Below are 27573 nucleotides of genomic sequence, written 5' to 3' on the forward strand. Positions count from 1 at the left end.
GAGCTATGGAGAAAGAAAAAAAATCATTAATTAACTGGCACACAATTATGTAACAATAACGGTGTAAACATAGATTGTAAGTCCCATTATAACCATGTAGCTACATCAAAGTCCAGTATTATGACTAAAACAAAAAGCCCAACTTCTGCTTATATTTGAGGCAGTTTACATTGGCTCCATTTATTTAAATCGCATTGAAGAACTTTTTGACAACTTCAGGTAACAATTGAGTTCGTTTACACAGGAGGTTCGTAAACAATCCAGTTAATTTTAATCAAATTAAGATTATAAACACATATAGGTGATAAAATCAAATGTTTTATTTATTTAATAAAAAAATAATCTTTTAATCAGTTTTCTGCAGGTTGTAAGTGTCATAAAGGAGCACGTCACTGCTAGTTGACATTACAATTGAGTTCGTTTACACGAGAATTAATGCATCCATTTAATTTTATTAGGATTTACACAATCGCTTTTCCAGATGTCTATTAAAATTTAGGCAATGATAGAGAAAGGAACAAGTCATCAATGATTAAAACAGAAATCCCAACTTCGGCTTATATTTGAGCTAGTTTACATTGGTTCTGTTTATTTAAACCTGAAGAACTTTTTGACAACTTCAGGTAACAATTGCGTTCGTTTACACAGGATGTAGTCAATCCAGTTAATTTTAATCAAATTAAGCATATAAACACATATAGGTGATAAAATCAAATCATTTATTCATTTAATAAAAAAATAATTCTTTAATCAGTTTTCTAACGGTTGTTACTACGTTGTAAATGGCATAAAGGAGCACGTCAATGCTAGTTGACATTACCATTGAGTTCGTTTACACGAAAATTAGTTCACCCAGTTAATTTCATTAATGAGATTTACATAATAGCTTCTATCAGATTTCTATTAAAATTTTAGCTATGGAGAAAGAAAAAAATCATCAATTAACTGGCAGATAATTATATAACAATAACGGTGTAAACATAGATTGTAAGTCCCATTATAAACATGTAGCTGACATTACAACTGAGTGCGTTTACACGAGAATTAATTCATCAATTTAATTTTATTAAGATTTACACAATCGCTTTTCCAGATTTCTATTAAAATTTAAGCAATGATAGAGAAAGGAAAAAGTCATCAATGATTAAAACAGAAATCCCAACTTCGGCTTATATTTGAGCTAGTTTACATTGGTTCCGTTTATTTAAACCTGAAGAACTTTTTGACAACTTCAGGTAACAATTGAGTTCGTTTACACAGGATGTAGTCAATCCAGTTAATTTTAATCAAATTAAGCATATAAACACATAAAGGTGATAAAATCAAATGTTTTATTTATTTAATAAAAAAATAATCCTTTAATCAGTTTTCTGCGGGTTGTAAGTGCCATAAAGGAGCACGTCACTGCTACTTGACATTACAATTGTGTTCGTTTACACGAGAATTAATTCATCCATTTAATTTTATTATGGTTTACACAATCGCTTTTCCAGATTTCTATTAAAATTTAAGCAATGATAGAGAAAGGAAAATGTCATCAACGATTAAAACAGAAATCCCAACTTCGGCTTATATTTGAGGTAGTTTACATTGATTCCGTTTATTTAAACCGCATTGAAGAACTTTTTGATAACTTTAGGTAACAATTGAGTTCGTTTACACAGGATGTTGTCAATCCAGTTAATTTTAATGAAATTAAGAATATAAACACATATAGGTAATAAAATAAAATCATTTAATAAAAAAATAATTCTTTAATCTGGTTTCTGCGGGTTTTAAGTGCCATAAAGGAGCACGTCACTGCTAGTTGACATTACAATTGAGTTCGTTTATTAAAGTGCACATCACTGCTAGTTGACATTACAATTGAGTTCGTTTACACGAGAATTAATGCATCCATTTAATTTTATTAGGATTTACACAATCGCTTTTCCAGATGTCTATTAAAATTTAGGCAATGATAGAGAAAGGAACAAGTCATCAATGATTAAAACAGAAATCCCAACTTCGGCTTATATTTGAGCTAGTTTACATTGGTTCCGTTTATTTAAACCTGAAGAACTTTTTGACAACTTCAGGTAACAATTGAGTTCGTTTACACAGGATGTAGTCAATCCAGTTAATTTTAATCAAATTAAGCATATAAACACATATAGGTGATAAAATCAAATCATTTATTCATTTAATAAAAAAATAATTCTTTAATCAGTTTTCTAAGGGTTCTTTCTGCGTTGTAAATGCCATAAAGGAGCACGTCCCTGCTAGTTGACATTACCATTGAGTTCGTTTACACGAGAATTAATTCATCCATTTAATTTTATTAAGATTTACATAACCGCTTCTACCAGATTTCTATTAAAATTCAAGCTATGATAGAGATAGGAAAAAATCATCAATGATTAAAACAGAAAGCCCAACTTCGGCTTATATTTGAGGTAGTTTAAATCGGCTGCTTTGTGTTCAATTAAATTACCTCTTTTTAAGTAAATAGTCAACCAAAATAAAACATTTTAAAAAAGTACAATAATGTATTTACAAAAAAGTAACAGTTGAAACATCTGCTGTATCAAATTAAGTTCCAAAATTTCCACCTAAACTAATTTAAATTGCTACGCTTCAGCCTCCTCTCCTTCTCCTTCCTCTTCTTCCTGAGGTTTTTTCTTAACGTACCTAGTCACACGACACTCAGGGTATTTATCCGCCAAAAAGCTCCTCACTTCCCCATATTCCGCTATCAAATTCCTCCTAACTTCCGGCTGGCTTCTAGTTCTTTCATACCGTTTGATGTACCTTTGAAACGAGGCTAACTTCATGTAGAACGGCGGTTTGATCTTCTTCTTGAGCACCACCCGGCCATCGAAACAGTATTGATTATAATCCAAGATCTCATCTTTGAGAAGATCCTCTTTTTTCTTACATTCGGCCGGTGAGGCAATAACTTTGGGGAAATAGTTGGTTTCCTCGGAGATTTGCACCAAGTGAAGACCCTTCTCTTGGGCAATTTGTTCAGGGGTTTTCTGCCTGATCAGGCCTAAGAAAAAAGCCTTCATAATGTGATTTACATTAGTGGGACCCTCGATTTTAGCATAGAGATTTTTTATCCCGATAACTTCACATATGGTTTTAATGGCCCTGTGACACTTGAGACCGTATCCTTCCGGCTTTTGCCAAACGAAGATCTTTGTCGAGCCGAATTGCGTGAAAAAGTTGTGACAAACCGTGTGATCGTTGTACCTCCTAATGTGCATCAGTTTTTGTCCCGAACGGTTTTTCGCTTTTCTTAAGGCGTTTTTCCCTTCAAGGGCTTTGCCCATAGCGAAGCCTCCTAGGCCATTTTTGTTTCCCGTAACCACTAACGCACTCATTCTCCGTTTTCTCCCAAAATTCCCCTTCATAATAGTAATGTTCCTCAGTTCGATAACTCTGGAATCAAATCCCTCGAAATTATCTTCTCCGATAGGATCGGGGGGTCCAAGACTCCTTCCAGGCATTTTAGTACCGCTCCAACCTCTTTCCAGGGGGCTCAGCTTCGCGTACTTTTGAAATCCCATCTTATTACGTAGCTCTATCAGTTTTTGTTCTCGCTCGGGATCTTCTGGCAGTTGAACTTGCTCGACAAGCTCTTTGCCTCTTATAATCGGAGCTGAGAGACCCGGCCATACAATGTTTGCCTTACCCACACCAATAATTTGTCCTTTGTTTAAGTCTTTTATGAGTTTTCGGGACACTCTTTTGCCTCTTCCTCTCTTTTTACCGGCATTACTCACGGAGGTAATACTGTTCCATAAATGATTCGCAGGGACTGAAAATAAGTAGCATTATTAATTATAATAATATAGAATCCATTCTGCAGTAGATTGATTCAATAAAGCATGTTATGAAGCATTAAAGCTAGAGTTTAAAGGTGAATTAATTGTTTATGGGTTTGGCTAACGTTTAACCTAAGTACTTTGTATCTAGAAATGTTTTTAACTTTTATAGTAGATTTAACAGGTTTATTAATAAGGTAAATTGCATATCTGAAGAGCTTCTTTATTTGTAAGTTTTTTTTTAACAAAAGTAAGAGGAAACAAAATTTGGTACGTCTTGAGCATGTTGTAAATTAGACCAAAAAACTGTTGCATCAGGTGCCATCTAGCGGGAGACACTGAACTAGTGTTGACTGGCGTCTGAGTTGGTTATATAACCCAGTTTTTTCTTGTGAGGTTAAATTATGTTAGTCGTTTCTAGTTGGTATGTCATGGAAATATTCTTGTTAGCCTTTTACTTTATTTTATCTTAGTTACTCTAAAATGTCGAAAGCGCATGTATGAAGCTTATATAGGAATCGTATGTCGGCCATCTTACTTGGGAAAATTGACGTACATGACGTAGTTGACATTGACTGATGGAACATCATTTCAGTTTGTTTTTCAATGTATGCCTAGGTGCGGGTTGTGTTTGCTTTATGGATGCTATTTTGAATTAATTACTTAACTTAATAATAGGTACATTTTAAATGGTTCTGATAAACAGTAAAAAAATACTTTTTCAAATTAATAAATTTACAATGTAAATTTTGTTATGACTTGGAGCTCTCGAATTTGTTCTGATCACTTCTCTTCAACAAATGTTAATAATGCTGATATTACTCATACTGCTGGCTTTACACTACAATACATATTTATTTAAACATTTGTTTTGTCATTGTCAAACAAAAATCATTAATTAAGTTCAGTGAAATTTGGATTTTTTTTGGGTTCTTAGAGAACAATACTACTAATGATGCTATTTTCAATTTTTTGAGAGGTTTTACATAGGGATAAATCATCAGCAATTTGCAGTGGCAGTATTCTGAGACTTAACAAAAGCATTTGATTGTACGAGGATATTGCTAAGTTGGGTATATGTAATATGGGTATAGTCTGTCTCATACAAAGAAAAAATCTCTAACTGAAGGATCTTAAATATAGGTGTACATCAAGGTTTAGTTCTAGGACCTATTTTATTTTTATTGTATGGAATGGCACTATGAATGATCTGAATATTCATTTATTTATTTATTTACGGAATCCATTTACAAAAGTGTTACATAGCATACCCATACAAACATATATATTCAGATACAAAATTATCTATAAATCAATGAAAGGTGTAGATGAGTTAATTAATTAAAGCCCCTATGAAATAATATTCTTTAACTGCCCCTTAAAAGATGTAATGTTAGAGTCAAAAAAGTTTACCTGTCCTGACAGACCATTAGCACTTCGAGCCATTCATGTAATTGGCTCATTAATGCCATAATTGCTATGGTGGAATGGGACTGAAAATATTTCTGATTGTCTATTCAACCTGGAAGGCACCCTAAGTTTAAAAAGAGACAATATCTCGGGACAATCTATAGTAGCATTTAAAACCTTATGCATAAAACATAAGTCGAGTAATGTTCTTCGTGACTCTAGTGTAGGTAAGTGCAGGTTGTCCCTGACCCACTAATAGTAATACTCCTGTCTCCTGTAACCACATCTAAAAGCCGCCACCCTTAAAAATTTATTTTAAGTTTTTTCAATCTGCTCAATGTAGCAGTTATATGACGGGGACCACACAATTGAGCCATACTCCAAGATGGGCCTAACAAGAGAGCAATAAAGTAATCTAAAAGTAAACAAAGACAAATCAGTTGTAGACCATTGGATAAAACCCAGCATTTTCATTGCCCTACCAGTCACCTGATTGATGTGACTTTTAAAAGACAACCTGGAGTCAATAAATATTCCTAAGTCAGAAACCTCTGTTTTGACACCAATTGCTACATTATTTATTTTATAAAGAAAAGCAATAGGGTTTCTTTGCTTAGAAAAAGTAATCTTATGGCACTTATTGATATTAAGGGACATTTTATTTAAGTGGCACCAATCAAAGAACAAATTGAGGTATTTTTGCAGGAGCACAGCATCAGAAAGGGATGTGATAAGCCTAAATAGCTTCACATTATCAGCAAACAGCACACTACAATTTTCAAGTTTCCGAACTAAATCAATCAAAAAGAGGCAAAACAAAACAGGGCCCAAGTGAGAGCCCTGTGGCACCCCAGATGGCACTAACATTTCAGAGGAACATGTACCTCCAAGATTAACAATCTGGATTCTACCTCTGATGAATCCCGAGATCCACTGAAGAAGAGGCCCCACAATACCTAAAGCCCTAAGCTTCTGCAAGAGTATCCCCATGGTTAACCCGCTCAAAAGCGTTGAAAAAATGTGTATATATTGAGTCAACCTGAAGTCCCTTCTCCAAGCAGCGGTAGAGGTAGTTGACATACAGCACCAAATTAGCATCAGTAGATCTGCCTTTTATAAATCCAAATTGCTCAGGATTAAATAAAGATTTAAAACTTCAGGCAATCTTATGACTGACCAGGCAGTCAAGCAGCTTTGGCAACTCAGATTGGTTACACACAGCCCGATAATTGGAAATTTCATTTCTACTACCAGATTTAAAAATGGGTTTTAGAAAACTTCTCTTCCAGAGAGTGGGATAAGAATCAGTACCTAGAGATTTGTTAAAAATAAACAGTATTGGTTTCATAAGAACACAAACACATTTCTTTAGGAAGAATGCCAGAATCCCATCTGGTCCAGTGCAGAGTTTATTCTTAGAGGAAGTAATAACCTCATAAACATCCTGCGTTGACAGAGTTAAAGTGCTCAGACAAATTGATTTATTAAAATCAAAAGATGGTATGTCATTGACTTGCTCATCCAAATAGACGGATGAAAAGTATTCTGCAAACATATCCGCAGTATCCCAGATATTCATACTAATCCTATCATTGTATGTCATTCTGGAAGGACAACTAAAACCAGTTCTTTTATTTTGAATATATGACCAGAAGTACCTTGGATTGCCAGCAAGATTCATTTCCATCTTATTAATGTATTGTTGATAGCACAACTCTCTTAAGTACTCATACTGTTGTCTCAACAATACAAATTCATCATAATCCTGCTGTTGACCACTAATTTTAAACTTTTTGTGAATTTGTTTCTTTCTTATGATCAAACTGTGAAGCTCTAAAGAAAACCAACATGGAAAAGAAGAACTTTTGTACCTCTTTAGAGGAATAAATCTGGAAGGTTTACTATGTTTGCAGATGATGCTACTGTCTTGTGGAATAAGAGAGATAAGTTTGGATGGATCTTATTAACCATGACGAACAACTTAAGGGCCATTAGGTACATGAATAAAGTCAAAACATACACATATAAGGTAGTATCTTATTCTCAAAATTGCACAGGTGCATGATAAATTATTGTCTTTAATGGTTCGTTACTTTTCAATCATCAGCATGTGTGATGCATTTCTCAATAAAAAAGCTTAAGAAGGAAAGTCAAGGTGTTGCTTGTCGCAGGAACCTATTACAATATTCAAGAATATTTTAATAATAGATTCTAAATTAGTTGTTAAGTTAGATGTTCTGTATGTGGTATGTAATGTATATTGTCCTATCTGACGCATAACTTTTGATCACTTTTAACTACTTAAGTCTTTAACTTTGAGTGTTAATATTTATTATGGAACAATAGAGCAGATTTGATTTGATAGATGAATGAAGCAATTGCCTTACAAACGTTGATATCTGCTGTATACTCAACATATTAATTGAATTTGATAACGACTACTTACGTTTGTTAAAAAAACTGGTATTTAGGACTGAAGTGGTGCTAAGGAGTCTAACTTGTGTGGCGCTGGAATCTTGCCATGTTAACAAGGGAGATGATAAGCTACGTGTTATTTGGAGTTTTTGTAAACTCCTCGTTAGGCCCACGAGTTGTTTTGCCATGTTTTATATGGCAAAAACTCGAAAATTAATGAAAATGGGGCCCAATGTTTTTTATTTTAAAAAGTGAGGTTAAGTGACATTGACGTAACAGTGACACTTTGACAGGTGACAGTAGGATGCTTATGATGAAAAGTTATGAGTTAAATTAATAATTATTTAAAATTAATGAGTTACGTACTGTTTATCAAAGATTTTAATAAATTATTATATTGTAGAATATAATAAATTAAATTATATATATTTCATTGAAAACTTGTTATTTTCAACCGGTTGCTGCGTTGCAAAGGCCACCTGGGAAAGGAGGGGGAACTTTGTTTGACATGACGATAGGTGGGTTTACATTGCCACCTTTGATCGAATCACTTCTCATTTAGATGCGTTTACATCCTTACAATCTAGTTGGATTAAAATGTAAAATGCTTATAATGTTTTGCTTTAAATTGCCCTCTAAAAAGAAGATTGTATTAAGTTGCAAAAACCCGGCAATCTAAGTTCACTTTATAATACATTACATACATTACATTTTATACATTACAATTGAGTTAGTTTACATCGTATTACAACCAATTTTTAACATAATAAAAATCAATTACGAGTCCTACATTTAAAATCAGTTTTACGTTATAAAGACCCAAAAGAGTCTTATGGTCGCTCTAACTTTAAATTTCGAGTATATTTACTTACTTAGTTTACACCATTATATATTTTTTAAGCTATTAAATCGAAAACCTTTTTTTTTTTTTAAATTAAACTTGGGTGAATTTAATAAATTTCGACCAAATAAACGAAACATTAAAAAAAACCAACCGAAAAGGTCCGCAATGGCAGTAACTTATCAAGTAGAGCCCATTGAATCCCTCGCTCTATTCAGGTATAATATAAAGCGTCCTTACTTTTATTCGCGACATAATGGAGAATAAAATAGATTGCGGATGTGGTCCGTGAAAGCCCAAAGTCTGGAAAGTTTTATTTGTGGAATTACAATTTTCCCCCGTTCTATTATTGCTGCTGAAAAGTTAAGATAATAAACATGGAGTTGTAACTGGAAAACTTTATGCAGTTTGTAGCAACCCGAACGCTAACCTCCTGCTTCAGCTGTCAATAGAGCTCAAACCTTAAAAAAAATTGACATTTGACAGCTAACAGTTGCACTATAACCAGTGATGCCAAATTTTTTTTATTATGGCGCGAAATTTAAATTAAATTGAAAAACTTCTCTCGTTGACAACAAAGTGGTGAACTAAATAAGAAAAATTAAAAAAAAAAGAGTTTTTTTTTTAAATTGAAAATATAATTCTAAAATTGCCCTCGATGTGTCCGTTTAATCCCGGATTCCCGGAATCTAGTTACAGGTAGGAATCATATGGCCACGATTGGCCGGGGTCCACGCGAGCTTCGGCCCCCTCTCGGCCCCACTAATCCCCTTTTCCTGGCGGGGTTTTACCACGCGGACCCTTTTCCGTCCTTTTCTAACCCACGGCGGCCGCTCTCTATTGATTTTGTGCCACGAGTCATCTCGTTTTTCCTTTTTTAGTCAGCGGACGGAGGGATTAACTTTGAGGATTTTACGGGTAAGCGTGCTCTTTATTTGGATTTTTAGTTAGTCACCATTAAGTTTGTTCTAAATTAAAAACCCTTTACCTGGAGGTAATTTTTATGAAAATCGTTGGGAGATTAGGAAAAAGAATCTGAAATGATGAAAAATGATGTTCCATCAGTCAATGTCAATAACGTCATTTCTGTCAATTTCGCCAAGCAAGATGGTCGACATATGACCAGCCCCATACAAGCTTTATACATGTGGTTTTAACCGCTGTATCCAGACTTTTAAAAATTTTTAAACGTTATTTTATTAAGCTCCAAATTGCGCAACTTTGCCTCCATTTAACCGACCCCGTAACCCTTACGGTTTCCGAGATTCCAGTGGTCACCCTCGAATTTGGGACACCCTGTACAGTTTTAAGGCCTAGTAAAGACTGAGGAGAAAGATTGATTTAAATCATCTAGTTTTTTTAAATTAATAAGAATTTCGTATTAAATTGATAGTAAATCGCACAAGCTTTCAAGGCCCTAGGGGGAGGATTAAAATGACCATTTTTATCACTCAGGGACGAAAGTTAACATTTTACCGGTATGTGTTTCACTTTCCGACCTCCGGCGTTCGCACTATATGTAACACAACAGAATCCAAAGGAGTTACGAAGCGTCAGATCGGTGAAAACCGAAAAGTGAGGAGAGAGGAGCTCGGATCCGATTGTTGGTCCCTCGCACAACTTGTTGGAGTCTCCCGAGTCCCGAGTGGGAATCGACGACGGAACGGCAACGCGTTCGCATCGAACGTAGGGAAACGGGAGTTTCGCGAGTGTCTTTTTTTCCAAGACGTTTTTTCCGGTTTTTTGACTGAAAAACCGGTTAGTTTTTCCGGTAAGTATGGGCATTGAGTCTCTTTATTATTTTGATGCTTAATAGGTGATTTCCCTCTTAATTCTCTTAAGTTTTAATGAGTTATAAAGTAGCTCACGTTGGCGCCTATCATTAAGAGATTCTTAAGGTCCTATCAATTGCAAGGGGTTAAAAAAATTGAGTTTCTAAGCAGGGTGAATTTTTTTCACAAAATTCTGCTAAACCAACCTGATGTGGCTTTCGAAAATTGCTTAAAAAGTGTCTTAATTAGTTCCACTAGACACTTTTTAAAAGACCTTACAAGCAATCAAATTATCCGTGGAACATTTAACTATACAAAAAAAAATTCTCTTATTTACAAACACTCCCGAAAAACATCCAGGACAATAACGTTCCCCGTTTGTTTACCCTTTATCTACTGTATATCAGTCCCTTTTATGCCCTGCCCCCCTTTTCCCCACCAAATCGATTGCTGCTACTTTATAAATCAAATAGACGGTTATTCACCCCAAATCCTTCTGTCGATTTCTGCATGATAATATCGCCAATTATCATAAATAAATAAATGACAATTTAATTAGGAACTGCGATAGTTGAGAAATATTTATAAATGAGTGCCTAGAATAAATTATTAATTTCCTCCATGAAATTGGGGATGCACTCTATTTTGAGCGTGAGAAATATCCACAAATAAAGTCATCAAGGCAAGAAATTAGTGATTAGAATAAATGAGTTCTTCTAGGTTATTGGGGCTGATTTTTACTTTTAGGGCAAGAATTGACTGCCTGGAATAAATGATTATTTTCTTTTAGGACATTGGAGTTACTCTCCACTTTTAGGGCAAGGAATACCCACAAATATTGTTATTTATATTTCTTGTATGAAAAAACTACTGCCTGGTAGAAATTATTAGTTTATTCCAGGCAATTGAGTTTGATTTTTACTTTGAAGGCAATAAATGACTGCCTGGAATAAATTATTATTTTATTCCAACCAATTAGGGTTCATTTTTACTTTAGGTGAATCAATGATTGCCTATAATTAATTATTAATTTCTTCTAGGCAATTGGGGTTGAATCCCACTTTGAGATTGAGAAATATGCATAAATTATTTTATCAAGGCAAGAAAGTTACAGAAATTACTGCCTGGCCGAAATTATTCCTTTATTTTAGGCAATTGAGTTTGATTTTTACTTTGAAGGCAATAAATGACTGCCTGGAATAAATAATGATTTTGTTCTAGGAAATTGGAGTTATTCTCCACTTTTAGATCAAGGAATATTTACAAATATTGTCATTTATATTTCTTGCATGAAAAAACTACTGCCTGGAATAAATTATTAGTTTATTCCAGGCAATTGGGGTTGATTTTTATTTTAGGGGAATAAATGATTGTGTATAATTAATTATTAATTTATTCTAGGAAATTGGAGTTGAATTCCACTTTGAGATTGAAAAATATGCAGAAATTATTTTATCAAGGCAAGAAATGACTGCCTGGCCGAAATTATTCCTTTATTTTAGGCAACTGCGGTTGATTTTTACATTGAAGGCAATAAATGACTGCCTGGAATAAATGATTATTTTCTTCTAAGAAATTGGAGTTACTCTCCACTTTTAGGACAAAAAATATCCACAAATTTGTCGTTTAAATTTCTTGCATGAAAAAACTACTGCCTGGAATAAATTATTATTTTATTCCAAGCAATTGGGGTTGATTTTTACTTTAGGTGAATCAATGATTGCCTATAATTAATTATTAATTACTTCTAGGAAATAGGGGTTGAATTTCATTTTGAGATTGAAAAATATGCAGAAATTATTTTATCAAGGCAAGAAATTACTGCCTGGCCGCAAATATTCCTTTATTTTAGGCAATTGGGATTGATTTTTACTTTGAAGGCAATAAATGACTGCCTGGAATAAATGATTATTTTCTTCAAGGAAATTGGAGGAATATCCAGGAATATTGTCATTTATATTTCTTGCATAAGGAAACTACTGCCTGGAATAAATGATTAGTTTATTCCAGGCAATTGGGGTTGATTTTTAATTTAGGGAAATAAATAATTGCCTATAATTAATTATTAATTTCTTCTAGGCAATTGGGGTTGAATCCCACTTTGAGATTGAGAAATATGCATAAACTATTTTATCAAGGCAAGAAAGTTACAGAAATTATTCCTTTATTTTAGGCAATTGAGTTTGATTTTTACTTTGAAGGCAATAAATCACTGCCTGGAATAAATTATTATTTTATTCCAAGCAATTGAGGTTGATTTTTACTTGAGGGGAATAAATGATTGTCTATAATTAATTATTAATTTATTCTAGGAAATTGGAGTTGAATTCCACTTTGAGATTGAAAAATATGCAGAAATTATTTTATCAAGGCAAGAAATGACTGCCTGGCCGAAATTATTCCCTTATTTTAGGCAAGTGGGGTTGATTTTTACATTAAAGGCAATAAATGACTGCCTGGAATAAATGATTATTTTCTCCTAAGAAATTGGAGTTACTATCCACTTTTAGGGCAACGAATATCCACAAATATTGTCATTTATATGTCTTGCATAAAGAAACTACTGCCTGGAATAAATTATTAGTTTATTCCAGGCAATTGGGGTTGATTTTTACTTTGGGGGATTAAATAATTGCCTATAATTAATTATTAATTTCTTCTAGGCAATTGGGGTTGAATCCCACTTTGAGATTGAGAAATATGCAGAAATTATTTTATCAAGGCAAGAAAGTTACAGAAATTACTGCCTGGCCGAAATTATTCCTTTAGTTTAGGCCATTGAGTTTGATTTTTACTTTGAAGGCAATAAATGACTGCCTGGAATAAATAATTATTTTCTTCTAGGAAATTGGAGTTATTCTCCACTTTTAGGTCAATGAATATGTACAAATATTGTCATTTATATTTCTTGCATGAAAAAACTATTGCCTGGAATAAATTATTCTTTTATTCCAAGCAATTGGGGTTGATTTTTACTTTAGGTGAATCAGTGATTGCCTATAATTATTTATTAATTTCTTCTAGGAAATTGGCGTTAAATTCCACTTTGAGATTGAAAAATATGCAGAATTTATTTTATCAAGACAAGAAATTCCTGCCTGGTCGAAATTATTCCTTTATTTTAGTCAATTGGGATCGATTTTTACTTTGAAGGCAATAAATGACTGCCTGGAATAAATTATTAATTTCTTCCAGGAAATCGGGGTTGCACTCTATTTTGAGGGTGAGAAATATCCACAAATAGAGTCATCAAGGCAAGAAATTAGTGATTAGAATAAATTATTTCTTCCAGGTTATTGGGGTTGATTTTTACTTTAAGGGCAAGAATTGACTGCCTGGAATAAATTATTAATTTCTTCTAGGAAATCGGGGTTGAACTCTAATTTAGGAATGAGAAAAATCCAGAAATTATTTCATCAGGGTAAGAAGTGTACAGTGAGGACGCGAAAGCGATTTGTTAGATGATGCATTTATGTATACGGGGTGAACCAAAAGCATAAGCAACGACCATCAGCTTCAATTTTTTAAATGGAAACACCTATTTTTTATTCCATTTTTGAATTCTACATAGAATTTTAAGTATCTTTTGTATACCATGTCTTATACCTAATACTAACATTATTAATAAATTTGCAACTGTTTGGGTCATTTGAGAATATTCAAACATGTTTTTTAACAGGTATATTTAATTGTTGACACCTTGTCATCATTTATTCCAGGCAATTGGAGTTGATTTTTATTTTAGGCTAATAAATTATTGCCTATATTTTAGGAGGAAATTGGGGTTGAATTCCACTTTGAGATTGAGAAATATGCAGAAATTTACAGAAATTACTGCCTGGCCGAAATTATTCATTTATTTTAGTCAACTGGTATCGATTTTTACTTTGAAGGCCATAAATGACTGCCTGGAATAAATTATTATGTTATTCCAGGCAATTGGGGTTGATTTTTACTTTTGGGGAATAAATGATTGCCTATAATTATTTATAATTTTTTTCTAGGAAATTGGGGTTGAATCCCACTTTGAGATTTAAAAATATACAGAAATTATTATTTTCTCAAGGCAAGAAATTTACAGAAATTACTGCCTGGCCGAAATTATTCATTTATTTTAGTCAAATTGTATCGATTTTTACTTTGCAGGCCATAAATGACTGCCTGGAATAAATTATTATTTTATTCCAGATCTTGGTTCTTTATTTTAACCCTTTTCGCTCCCAGTTTTAAAAAGGGACGACGCTCGAGTTTCGTAATTAATTAAAACCGACGTTAACTTTGTTTTTAATTAACGAGTAATTAAATTTAGGCAGAAAGTTGAAATTTAATTAAATATCAATATCGAATTATCCGTGGAAGATTTAACTATACAGGGGTGATCTCTTAGGAAATCGGAAGAGAGATAAATATGAAAAATAAATAGGGGCCTTAAGAGGCAGATACAATATTCTCGTAAAAATGTTAAGAAATTTTTCTATTGGGGTGGCTTTAAAAAAAATGGGCGTGGCATTTGGTGACAGTTGCAATTTTCCCTTCAACATACCAATTCCTACAGTTGAAGTACTCAACGGACGCCATCTTGGAAAAAAATGACACAGGAATTAAATGACGTGGCTGTAAAAAAGTTGTGCGTGGGCTCCTGAAGATTAACGTGCACTTTACGTTGAAAAAATGACAGTTCAGACTGTCAAAACCGCCGATGGACGCCATCTTGCAACCAAAAATGTATTAGAAAGTGGACTCCTTAAAATGTGGAGTTGCATTTAACTCTTAGTTTTCTATAAAAAGCCGGGAGTGGCCCTAAAACAGCTGATTCAAGGTAAAACAAATCAAAGAGTGAGGGAGCAGTTGTGGGTGCATAAAAGTACCCTTCATCTAGCAAATGACTTAAGAACCAATTTGATGACAAATCAATAAGACAAGAAAAGTACCGGGAAAATTACAAATATTTTCTAATTGAAAAAGTGAGGTTATGTACTGCAATCATGTCAACTGTCACATGAACGCGAACATGAAAATCAAGAGAGCCGCCATTGAATTCGCTTCCAATACAGCGTTGCCGATTGTTTATTAATTCCTAAGGTGCAATTAATTTTAATTATATTTATTTAGACAATATATTCCACTAAAAAAAGCTAAATTTGGAATAAAAATCTATGAATTGTGTACTCCTGATGGTTTCGTCTTGAATTTTTTTATATATTGTGGAAAAGAGACGGTTAGTAGTGAAAATGGTCGTGCTTATAGTGTTGTGTATAAGTTGTTACAAAATTATTTAGGAAAAGGGAACACAGTTTACATGGACAACTATTATAAGAGTGTGCAATTAGCCGCTTCGCTTTATAGAGACCAGACACACGTTGTCGGAACTCTTAGGAGAAATCGTAAAGGTAATCCAAAATGTGTAATTGGCAAAAATCTAAAAAAAGAAGAATCTGTTTTTGCTAGGAACAATAATATATTGGTGCAAAAATGGAAAGACAAACGAGATGTCTTAACAATATCCACTAAACATAATGCTTCATTCAAAGACGTTAAGTCTAAAAACGGGAAATTAGTAAATAAGCCATCTACTATTGTAGATTATAATTGCAATATGTTGGGTGTAGATAGATCAGACCAAATGATCTCCTACTATTCTTCTCCTCGGAAGACGTTACGATGGTATATCAAATTATTTTTTCATGTAATGGATATTTCAATTTGGAATGCTTGCTTCTTACATAACAGAACTCATTCCAGTAAAATGAATTACTTAGAGTTTAGAAATGATCCTGCCAAAAAATTACTGAATGCTGATAACATAATAAATGTGCTTCCATTTAATAACAAAACATCAGAAACAAAACACTTTCCCAAAAAACTGGATAAAAGAATAAGATGCCGAGTATGTAGCACTAAGAAGCTGCCGAAAGACACTTTTTATTCCTGTGGAATTTGTAAGACAAATAATGGATTGGCCTATGTGTTGATGAATGTTTTCAAATTTTTCATGAAAAATAATAAATTATATATTTTGGATTTGAAATTTTGTTTTTTTATTCAACCATTACTATATAATTACATTCCTTTCATTAAATACATATAACATGTGGTCCTTTAGATATCCCTAGACCAGCGTCGCAAATATGCGTCAGGTTGAAAAATAGCTTATTTTGCTTTATTTTAATGCTATAAATATAATATTAAAAAATCCGATGCCATTTAAAGTCATTTCATAAGAAAAATTTCCATGGCCTGTGGAACAAGATTTTCTTCTCAAACTCGGTAGCGAACGTGTTTAATTATGAGTTTGTAGTTTCTCGAATCTTGCCTTGTTACCATGTATGTAGCAAATATGCTAAATAAACATATAATAATTATTATTAAAAAAGTAATTTTCAGAAAGGTCGATTTTTTTTCCAAAATGATGCTTATAATCCCTGCACTCACTGGAATACTCTTCACCTAATTTTTTGAGTTCTGTTTTCGATATATGAAGTAACGAGTGGTAAAGAGTCTAATTCAAATTTCTATACTAAATTTAAGCTTTGCTAAAAGCAGTTCGTGATTTATTGTGTCAAAGGCTTTTAAGTAATCCAGGAGTATGAGAATGCTCTCCAATCCCTCATCATGTGCTTAAATAATATGATTTTGAAAATCTGGAAAAGAAGTTTAGTTGGAAAGAACACCGTTTAAGAATAGTGGCTGTTATACCATCATTACCACAAGCATCAGTTTTCATGCTATAAAGTGCCCGGCCTACTTCATCAATTGTACATAAAGTAAAGGAAAATTCCTCGGCGTTATAAAACTTATTATTTTTGTAAAAATTAATCCTTTATTTATTTTTTGTTGTTTCTACCACCATTTTTTTACCGCACTAAATAATATTTCTTTCAATTTTTATTTAAGAAAATTAAACAGTACTGCCTGGAATAAATTATTATTTTCTTCTAGGAAATTGGAAATTGGGCCACAAATATTGTCATTTATATTTCTTGCATAAAGAAACTGCTGCCTGGAATAAATTATTAGTTTATTCCAGGCAATCGGGGTTGATTTTTACTTTAGGGAAATAAATTTGATTGCCTATAATTATTTATTAATTTCTTCTAGGCAATTGGGGTTGAATCCCACTTTGAGATTGAGAAATATGCATAAATTATTTTATCAAGGCAAGAAAGTTACAGAAATTACTGCCTGGCCGAAATTATTCCTTTATTTTAGGCAATTGAGTTTGATTTTTACTTTGAAGGCAATAAATGAATAAATAAATTTCTTCTAGGAAATTGGAGTTACTTTCCACTTTTAGGGCAAGGAATATCCACAAATATTGTCATTTATATATCTTGCATAAAGAAACTACTGCCTGGAATAAATTATTATTTTATTCCAAGCAATTGGGGTTGATTTTTACTTTAGGTGAATCAGTGATTGCCTATAATTAATTATTAATTACTTCTAGGAAATTGGGGTTGAATTTCATTTTGAGATTGAAAAATATGCAGAAATTATTTTATCAAGGCAGAAAATTTACAGAAATTACTGCCTGGCCGAAATTGTTCCTTTATTTTAGGCAATTGAGTTCGATTTTTACTTTGAAGGCAATAAATGACTGCCTGGAATAAATTATTAGTTTATTCCAGGCAATTGGAGTTGATTTTTACTTTAGGCTAATAAATGATTGCCTATAATTTAGGAGGAAATTGGGGTTGAATTCCACTTTAAGATTGAGAAATATGCAAAAATTTACAGAAATTACTGCCTGGCCGAAATTATTCATTTATTTTAGTCAACTGGTATCGATTTTTACTTTGAAGGCCATAAATGACTGCCTGGAATAAATTATTATTTTATTCCAGATCTTGGTTCTTTATTTTAACCCTTTTCGCTCCCAGTTTTAAAGAGGGACGACGCTCGAGTTTCGTAATTAATTAAAACCGACGTTAACTTTGTTTTTAATTAACGAGTAATTAAATTTAGGCAGAAAGTTAAAATTTAATTAAATCAATATCGAATTATCCGTGGAAGTTTTAACTATACAGGGGTGATCTCTTAGGAAATCGGGATGAAAAATAGGCAGTGGCCTTACAGGCAGATACAATATTCTCGTAAAAATGTTAAGAAATTTTTCTATTGGGGTGGCTTTAAAAAAATGGGCGTGGCATTTGGTGACAGTTGCAATTTTCTCTTCAAAATACCAATTCCTACAGTTAAAGTACTCAACGGACGCCATCTTGGAAAAAAAAATGACACAAGAACTGACTTTTTTAAAATGTTGTACTTCATGATCTTTTCAATGACGTGGCTGTAAAAAAATTGGGCGTGGGCTCCTAAATTAACACGTGCACTTTTTGTTAAAAAAATGACAATTCAGACTGTCAAAACCGCCGATGGACGCCATCTTGCAACCAAAAATGTAATAGAAAGTGGACTCCTTAAAATGTGGAGTTGCATTTAACTCTTAGTTTTCTATAAAAATCCGGGAGTGGCCCTAAAACAGCTGATTCAAGGTAAAACAAATCAAAGAGTGAGGGAGCAGTTGTGGGTGCATTAAAGTACACTTCATCTAGCAAATGACTTAAGAACAAATTTGATAACAAACCAACAAGACAAGAAAAGTACCGGGAAAATAACAAATATTTTCTAATTCAAAAAGTGAGGTTATATACTGCTATCATGTCAACTGTCACATGAACGCGAACATGAAATACAAGAGAGCCGCCATTGAATTCGCTTCCAATACAGCGTTGCCGATTTTTTAATAATTTCTGAGGTGCAATTATTTTTATGCTATTCAGGCGATTTTCGAACGGGTAGAAAGGGGCTTCTTATCCTGCTGGTGCCTAAAACTCCTTCCCCTCCGCTCCCACTTTTAATGATATAATAAATGAAAAAATTAAATCACGTCTCTCTCAAAAATCGCTCAAAGGGCGAAACAATACCCGCACAACAATAGCGATCCAATAACGGGGATTGCGATTTGTTTCATTATTATTGTATCCCGGTTCGGGATTTAAAATTTCATATTGAACGTTGGCTTCGGGGAAAAGGAGGAGGAGGTGAAGGGGCGAAAATCCGCTTAAATTACAACGAACATGACATTATTTCAACATTTTAATTAACTATTGGTTTTTAATTTAAAAAATTATAATTAGGTTTTCTGCAAAATCGCGCCAGTTTGGAGCTGTCATTCGTACGTCAAAAACCATGTCCAACCTTACAAGAGATTTTACACACACATTTTTATTATTAATTATAAAATTATAAAACAAATTACACCACTGTGATAAATACTCACTATAATCACTATTATCACTAATTTTTTTATTAGTAACCTCTGCACAAAAAAAAATTTCTGACCCACGTTCAAATATGAAAAAATCTAATTTAACTAACGTTTCCGTCCGTTAATTTACACTTTATTAAACTAATTAATGAATATTATTTTACATGAAGCGACCTTTACATATATAAAAAATCGATACAGCCCTTTTATAATATTATGTAAGTTTATCATCGAATGGTTCCGCATAAAGGGCTATTAATAAAAAACCCTATATGAGCGGATGCTTATGGCATATACACCCAAATACCTTACGGACGTCATATGTACATAAAATAAGACGTTTGTGAACAACATTATAGTTTAGGCGCTGTGTTTCTTTCACATATCTAAAGTAATTTAGATATTTCACCTTTTTAGGTTGATTTTATGGGTATTTGAAGTCTCTCACTTATTCCTCTGGGCATTTTAAAGCATTTTCTTAAATTTACCTGTTTTTTAAGCCCTTAAGTTTATTACACACATTTAAATTTAAGTCATCTGAAAAATCTTTCTGATAAATTTGATATTACTCTTAGATTGGTTAAAAAACGCTTCCTTTTTTTCGGTTTAAATATAAAATACTTGGATTTCAAATAAGCAAATAATTATTATAAAATGAGTGTTTTGATACATAATTGGATAAACTGCGTTAGAAAAACACACTTTTAGAATTATACCGAGGATGTTAAAGAAAGAAAAAAAACACAAAGATATATCCGAAAATATAGACGACAAAGTAAAATTTAAATAAACAAAGATTTTAAAACAGCAGCCCTTGAAAAAAAGCTTTTTTAAGAAATAACTTTAACGGTGATTTATCTTGTAAGGAAACATGGGCTGAGTTAAAAAAAACTTAATATTACAAAAAATAAGCAAAGATGCATTCCAACGCATCTATCTAATGTTAACGAAATAAATAACTTTTTTTCATCGACATGCACTAATCCTCAACAACCAGACCAAAGTTTTCTTAACTTTTATATAAATAATCTTAAAAATAATTCTCAAAATATTTTTAGTTTGAGAGCTGTGACAGAGGAAAAGTTAATGAGAATTATTTTGTCCATAAAAAGCAAAACATACGGATGCGACGACATTAATTCAATTTTGTTGTCCATTTATGATTCCTTTTTTACTTCATATGAATGTATAACTAAATAAAACAGATATGTGGAAGCATGCTTACGTCACAGCTTTGCCTAAAATATCGCAACATAAGGAATTAAAAGATCTGCGCTCAATAAGCATTCTTCCAACATTTTCTAAAGTATTAGAAAAAATTGTAGATATAGTCAAAATCGCTCTTATCGTGCGGGTGTATCAGATTATCAACGACAAACTTTTGTAGTTACGTTTTATTTCAATTTGCGCAACAACGTTTTTTAACTACAACGCGTCAGATAAACGAAACAGATATATGCAGCGTTAATGTATCAAAAGAAGATAAAATGATAAATGTCAGTGGTTCTAAAACAATTACTTTCATAACAAACATGCCTGTCTCGTTTCGATTGACGAATGACATTATTTGTCACAAGATAATTTAAATTTCAAATTATGGAAAAGAAAAAGCCTTTTTGTGGATTTCTAAATCCTCAAGCCAAAAAAATGGTACTTAATGTTATTAATTACTTCGATAACGAAAAAGAAAATAAAGAGTTGCCTAAGAATGTACAAGAAGAAGTAGCTAAAGCGCTTGGAATTAGTTTAAGAATGGTGCAAAAGGTTGTATATGAAAACAAGAACAATCTTATTCCCAAGAAGGAAAAAAAGTGTAAAAGGAAGAAGCCGAAGACTGAAGATTTAAGTGAATGTGTAAAAATGGAAGTAAGGGATAGGATTTATGGACGATATAGGCTAAAAACAAATATAACGCTGCCATTTCTGAGGGATGTTTTAAAGCAACGCGGCACTTTGGAAATTGGACTTTCTGCTTTAACAAAATTAATTAAAAGCATAGGTTTTCGTTAAAAAAAAGACTGCAATAGAAGATATTTGTGAGAACTACCAAATATTGTGAGCCAACGAATAGGATTTTTAATACAATATACACAAAATGAAAAATCAAAGTTAAGGAAAGTGGTATTCTTAGATGAAACTTGGATATTTTCAAACGGGAGTGGAATAAAATCTTGGCAAGATGAATCTGTGAAAAGCGTGAAAAGAAAAAAAGGATGTGGTCAGGGAAAACGATTTATTATTTTACATGCCGGGTCTTCAACGGGATTCGTTCCAGGTGCAAGCTTAATTTTTTCTTCAAAGTCTAAAAGTATGGATTATCATGACAATATGAATTGCGAAATGTTTGAAAAATGGTTAAAGGAACAGTTAATACCGAACTTGCAAGAACCTTCCTTAATAGTATTAGACAATGCGTCGTATCATTTAAGAATTTTGAATAAACAACCAAATGGAAGTTGGAGAAAAAGTAAAAGAAAATCAGAATCCCTTGCCATATACGAGTATGCTAAAATCAGAACTTCTTTCAATTGCAAAATCGCTGAAAAGACCAAAAATATATGCTGTTGACGAAATAGTACGTGAATATGGCCATGAAATTTTAAGATTGCCACCATACCATTGTCAGTCATTTAGCCATTGAGCTTATATGGGCAGGGTCAAAATCTTATTATGAGAAGCATGTGGGTTATTAGAAAACATTATTAGAACCTGGTGGAAGAGAGAAAAAGTACTCGATATCCAAGTTGAACCATTGATCATTGCTTCATTTGAAGAAGATTCGGAAAATGACGAAGAGTTTTCCGACTCTGTTAGTGATAATGATAGTTATTATTAGTTTCTTTTTTTAGTCAAATTTGTTACTTCATTTTTACACATTCACTTAAATCTTCAGTCTTCGGCTTCTTCCTTTTACACTTTGTTTCCTGCTTGGAAATAAGATTGTTCTTGTTTTCATATACAACCTTTTGCACCATTCTTAAACTAATTCCAAGCGGTTTAGCTACTTCTTTTTGTACATTCTAAGCAATCCCTTATTTTCTTTTTCGTTATTATAATAATTAGTTTTCTTTTTGCATTTCGTTTATTATTTAGGTATGATTAAAAAGTACAATTTTTTTTTTTAAACAAAGCTAAGTAAATAAATTGATGAATGCGCTGGGAGATAGAAATGCCCGCCGCATTCACCAGTTTTTTTTTTTAGTAATTTTTTATCTTTTTTTGACTTTTAACTGATATAAAAGAAAAGATAACACAACTTTTTTAATTTTCTGTGCATCAACGTATAGATTGGGTCGAACGACAAATAGTAAATCATAAAATTAAAATGTCATTTTAAAAGTGAGATTGTAACATGAACTTGCCTTTAAACAAAGAAAGTAGTTTTCTGGTCTCTGACTGCACTGCATCACACACAATACAAATTAATTGTTTGTCATTATACCAAAAAGTATAGTTTCCCAATAATTATTACAAAAAAACACAATCACACATAAACAAAGAAGAAGACAAGATCAAATAATCGTTAAAAACTAGACGCTGTGCCCTGAAATCGACAAATTAGTATGTTATGCACATACATGGGTCATGCTAAATCGTATACTAATTTCTCAAAAATTTAGGTAACAACCATTTTTAAATGAAATATGTACAATTTTAATGAAAGGCTAGGGAGGCATTAATGCTCTCATAAAAAATATAAAATGCTTAGATTTAGATATTATTGCGTAAAGAAAAATTGTCATTGAGAATTCCGTCTATTTCGGACAATTTTTCGAAAAAAGAAAAGTAAATATTATGTCTGGCAACTTAGCAGAATATCGGGGATTCTAGGCATATACCGATGAGGCGTATACCCAACGGGCTTTATACTTATGGGCTTTTTCACGTCATGAAAGGAAATAACGAACGTATGTTTTACATGTCGAATCTTGGATATGTAGTATTCCACAGACATTTTTACGGCGTTAAATGCATCACGTCAGTTAATAATTATGATCTAAGGTGTATACGCGGCTTTAATATGTCACATGACGGCGTTCAATGTATTGTCAAACTCTCAAGGAAATAACATTTTGGCAGCCACTGATTTTTCAATTTGATTCATATTACGTGGTGACCTTTGAACCCGCACGATAAGAGCGAAGGCGACTATATACAGGTTCGTGTTTTTTTAAATGAAAATAAGATTTTGCCATTTTAACAGTCAAGCTTTCGAAAAGGATATAGCTGTTATACATCCTTTGCTTTCTGCAAATCAAAATATTAATACCGATCTCCAACATCTAATTACAGGTTCCAAAAAACATCATTTAAAAAATAATAAACCCTACAAAATCGTCAGTTACATTATTTGGAGGACATAAAAGCCACAGATCTAGAATAAGCGAGGAACTCAAACTAAAAATAAATGGCACCTCTATTATAGCAACTTATACTTCGAAATCCTTAGGTCTTATTATTGATTCTGATCTTGAATTTCATCAGCATATAACTGATAAATTAAAAAAAGCATATAGTGAGCTTAAACTTATCTATAACCAAAGAAAAGTCTTAGGTCAAGACTTAAAAAAGCATCTGTGTGATTCTTTAGTGTTATCCAATTTCAACCATTGTGATATCGTGTATGGACCATGCTTAGATCAAGTCGACTCTCGTAGAATTCAAAAAGTGCAAAATGCATGCCTTCGTCGAATTTTACATTTTGCTTTTCTTACAAGTTCTAGTTACAAAGTTAGTTACACTGACGCTTTAGACAATTACATCTAGTAACTATTCCGCGACATAGAAAAGAAGTTTTTCATATAATCTCGTCAACTCATTAAATATTTTAACATTTGTCATCTTTAAAAAACAAATTAAATAATTATTATTCTCTCTTTATATATTATATACCGGGTGTGCCAACAAGGTGTACGGCTAAGATAGCGCCTTAACTATACGAGGTAGAGCAAAAAGTTCCACAGCAAAGTTGTAGGGTTGATAAAAACCTACAAACCAAAAATATTTTTATGTATACTGGGTGTGTCACAAAAAAGTAACTATAAAATATGATTTTTTTTTAAATCGTACGCCCTGTATATTATGGTACTAAAATGTGAGGCAAAAAGAGTACTTTACTTTGGTATAACGTTTTTAAAATTTCCATGCGGCGTTGCAACGTAATTAATTTTTTTTATGTTATTTTTTGCCTTTTAGAGGGTTCGTTTAAAAAATTATAATTAACTTCAAATTTATTCTGCGCCTATGAAACTTGTACCACAGTTAGTCTAGGGTACCTCCTCTAGGCTGACTATGATAATTTGTAATTTTTTAATACAGGGTGTTTTTAAAGAACTTTCAAACTTGCTGAAATTAAATATGCAATATCTCAAAATTTTCAAATGGAACACCCTGCATATTTTTATCTAATTAAATTTGTCCTTCAAATATCTTCATTTTTTATTTAATATATCCTATAGCTAAACCAAGTACTTTTTGAGATATTTTAACTTTTCTGTAAAATGCATTTCTATGCATAAAACGGGTACCTATTCTTTAAGTTTTGATCAGGATTGCTTAGAAAAAATTATTGAAGAATTGAAATTATTACTTTTCCTACAATTATTATTATTATTATTATTATTACATACTTGAAAAATTAACCAACACAATTATTCACCTAAACTGCTAAAAAAAGCAGCAAAATTAAATTACATACTAGGTAGGTACTTACGTATTTTTGCATAAATGTACCTACATCGTTACACAAATTTTAAATTTTAAAGATCAATTACAATTATTATAAATTGTGTTCAATATGACCACCTACATTTTGTACGCAAGCGTTTACCCTTTTTGAGAATGAGTCATTAACCTTTTCCAACATAATTGGCGTGACTGTTTGAAAAATCTCCCGAATTTTATTTTTCATATTTTCACTTGTGGTAGGAGTTGTTTGATTGACTTTTTCCTTCACATATCCCCACAAGAAAAAATCTAGTTTGGTCAAATCTGGGGACCTTGCAGGCCAAGGGACCGGCCCACCTCTCCCTATCCACCGGTCATTTAAATGCTCATTTATAATAATAATAATAATAATAATAATATCCTTTATTTGCCAACAAAATCGTATACAGGACGACAAAGCAACGTCATACAAAGGAGGATCTAGCTCCCATAGGGTACATTAATTTTTCTTATCTAGAATTCATAGAGGCAATATACTTATATAAACAAAATAACAAAATTTGAAATAAATATTCTAAATATCTAACACAAGTTAAAATTATTATCCAAAAGTAAAATTATAAAAACATTTAATCTGCAACCAGTGGTAAACAGCTTTTTTAAATTGGACTGTATATTCAATGCTTCTAATATCAGCAGGTAGCATTCTATAAGCCCTGATGGCCATATAATGAGAACCTCTTTCATAGTAAGCTGAATTATGCAATGGAATGCGGAGATCGCTTCTATGTCGTGTAATCATAGTCACATCCTCAGCGTACATTGCCCTATTCTCAACAAACAAATGATTGTGTCTCTTCACAAATAACACCAAGGAAGAAAAGTATAAGGAGGGAAGGGTAAGTATTTTTAGTTTGCAGAAGCAAGGTCTACAGGAAGTTCTGTAGGTCATGCCCAATAAACAACGAATGATACGCTTTTGCATTCTAAATATATCTAGAGCTCCTCTTGCAGATCCCCAGAAACAGATACCATATTGTAAGATCGATTGTACCTGTCCGAAATAAAATAGGCGAAGAGATACCTCAGACACTACATCCCTTAATCTTCTAATCAATCCGCACAAGCTAGCTAATCTGGAATAAAGGTTTTTAATATGTTTCTCCCAATTTAAATTGGGGTCAATGTGTATTCCTAAGAATTTAATACTATTGGCTACAGGGATTGACTGCCCACCAGACCACACAAGTAGAGATTTTGAGACAATATTGGCCTTCGAAAAATTAATCAACCCCGCTTTACCAGAGTTCAAAGACAACTTACTGTCCAGACACCAGGTCCTCATGAGCTCCACTGCGGATGAGCAGCCCCGTGAAAGATCTGCCACTGTCTTTCTGGCAACTATAACTGATGTGTCGTCTTTAAATTTAAGAAAGTTTACGTTAGAAATTTTTATTTAAAAAAATTCTAACAGCATGGCTATAATAAGCTGGAGCGCTGTCATGCTGAAACCAAATCCTATCTCGAACATGGTCAGGCAACGTTTGTAGAAGGACATTAAAATCGTTTTGTAAGAAGTTTCAATACATTTCACCTGTAAGATGTCCATTAAAAAAGTGCTGTCCAATAACGTAATGTTATATTATTCCTGCCCAAACATTAACATTAATTCACCATCTATGTTGATGATGAATTTCTCGGGTAAAGAATGGATTGCTAGTGTCGTAATAATGAAAATTGAATGAATGTAGCTTCATCCGAAAAAAGCACAAAATTAAAAAATTCAGGCTGACGAATCTTATTTTGCGCCCACTGACAGAAATTCTTTCTTCTTTCATAATCCTGCGGAAGTAATTCCTGCAACAATTGAATATGGTAAGGATGGAATTTTTCGCTTCGAAGCATGCGAGATATTGATGTTGCACTAAAGGGTAATTCTTTAGCAAGCTGCCTAACGCTTTTATAAGGATCTTCAACGACACTTAAAGCTAATGTCATCCTGTTTTCCTCATTTGTAACTGGCTTCACCCGTTCATGTTTTACATAAATTACACTTCTTGTTCTCTCAAATCTTTCTTTTAGTTTTTGAAACATTTGTGCTTGGGGATGTCTCTTTTCAGGATAAAGTTGCGCATAAATTCTGGATGCTAAAAGGCTATTTTTTTCAGCAGCTCCAAGGGCATATATCATCAACAAATTCCTCACGACAAAAATTCATATTGATTACAAAATGAACAATAAAAAATAAAAATCGATTAACTAACTCACTGATAATAATTTGTAAAATGATTTTTGAAGAAAAAACATTGATCTTGTCTACTGCTGTCATAAAACTAATAATCTGATAATTATTATTTGGCGTTTAAACCAATGTTTCTAAGCAATCTT

General features: G+C 32.7%; 2 protein-coding genes across 3 annotated transcripts in view; one reads left to right on the top strand and one right to left on the bottom strand.

The window, feature by feature from the left end:
- Positions 1 to 2508: 2508 nt before the first annotated feature.
- Positions 2509 to 7953, bottom strand: LOC126738827 (28S ribosomal protein S5, mitochondrial). The gene is made up of 2 exons (XM_050444278.1): positions 7666 to 7953; positions 2509 to 3802 (listed from the first exon to the last, which is right to left on the bottom strand). The coding sequence occupies exons 1-2, from the start codon at positions 7820 to 7822 to the stop codon at positions 2610 to 2612; spliced, it is 1350 nt and encodes a 449-aa protein (XP_050300235.1). The 5' UTR covers positions 7823 to 7953; the 3' UTR covers positions 2509 to 2609.
- Positions 7954 to 9933: 1980 nt separating this feature from the next.
- The window catches only part of LOC126738483 (uncharacterized), a 114319-nt gene continuing 96679 nt past the window's right edge, over positions 9934 to 27573 (top strand). For both annotated transcript variants that reach the window (XM_050443847.1, XM_050443848.1), the window contains exon 1: positions 9934 to 10246. The gene's annotated coding sequence lies outside the window, so the exon portion shown is untranslated. The remainder of the gene's footprint in view (positions 10247 to 27573) is intronic.

Source organism: Anthonomus grandis, chromosome 7 (genome assembly GCF_022605725.1).
Source record: "Anthonomus grandis grandis chromosome 7, icAntGran1.3, whole genome shotgun sequence".
In the NCBI taxonomy this organism is placed as follows: Eukaryota; Metazoa; Arthropoda; class Insecta; order Coleoptera; family Curculionidae; genus Anthonomus; species Anthonomus grandis.

Bases quoted from the DNA above. Each gene is read 5' to 3' on its own strand.
- LOC126738827 (XM_050444278.1), bottom strand. From the start codon at position 7,822: ATGGCAAAACAACTCGTGGGCCTAACGAGGAGTTTACAAAAACTCCAA. The intron at 3,803-7,665 runs GTAAGTAGTCGT...ACTTATTTTCAG, and splicing joins TACCAGTTTTTTTAACAAAC to TCCCTGCGAATCATTTATGG.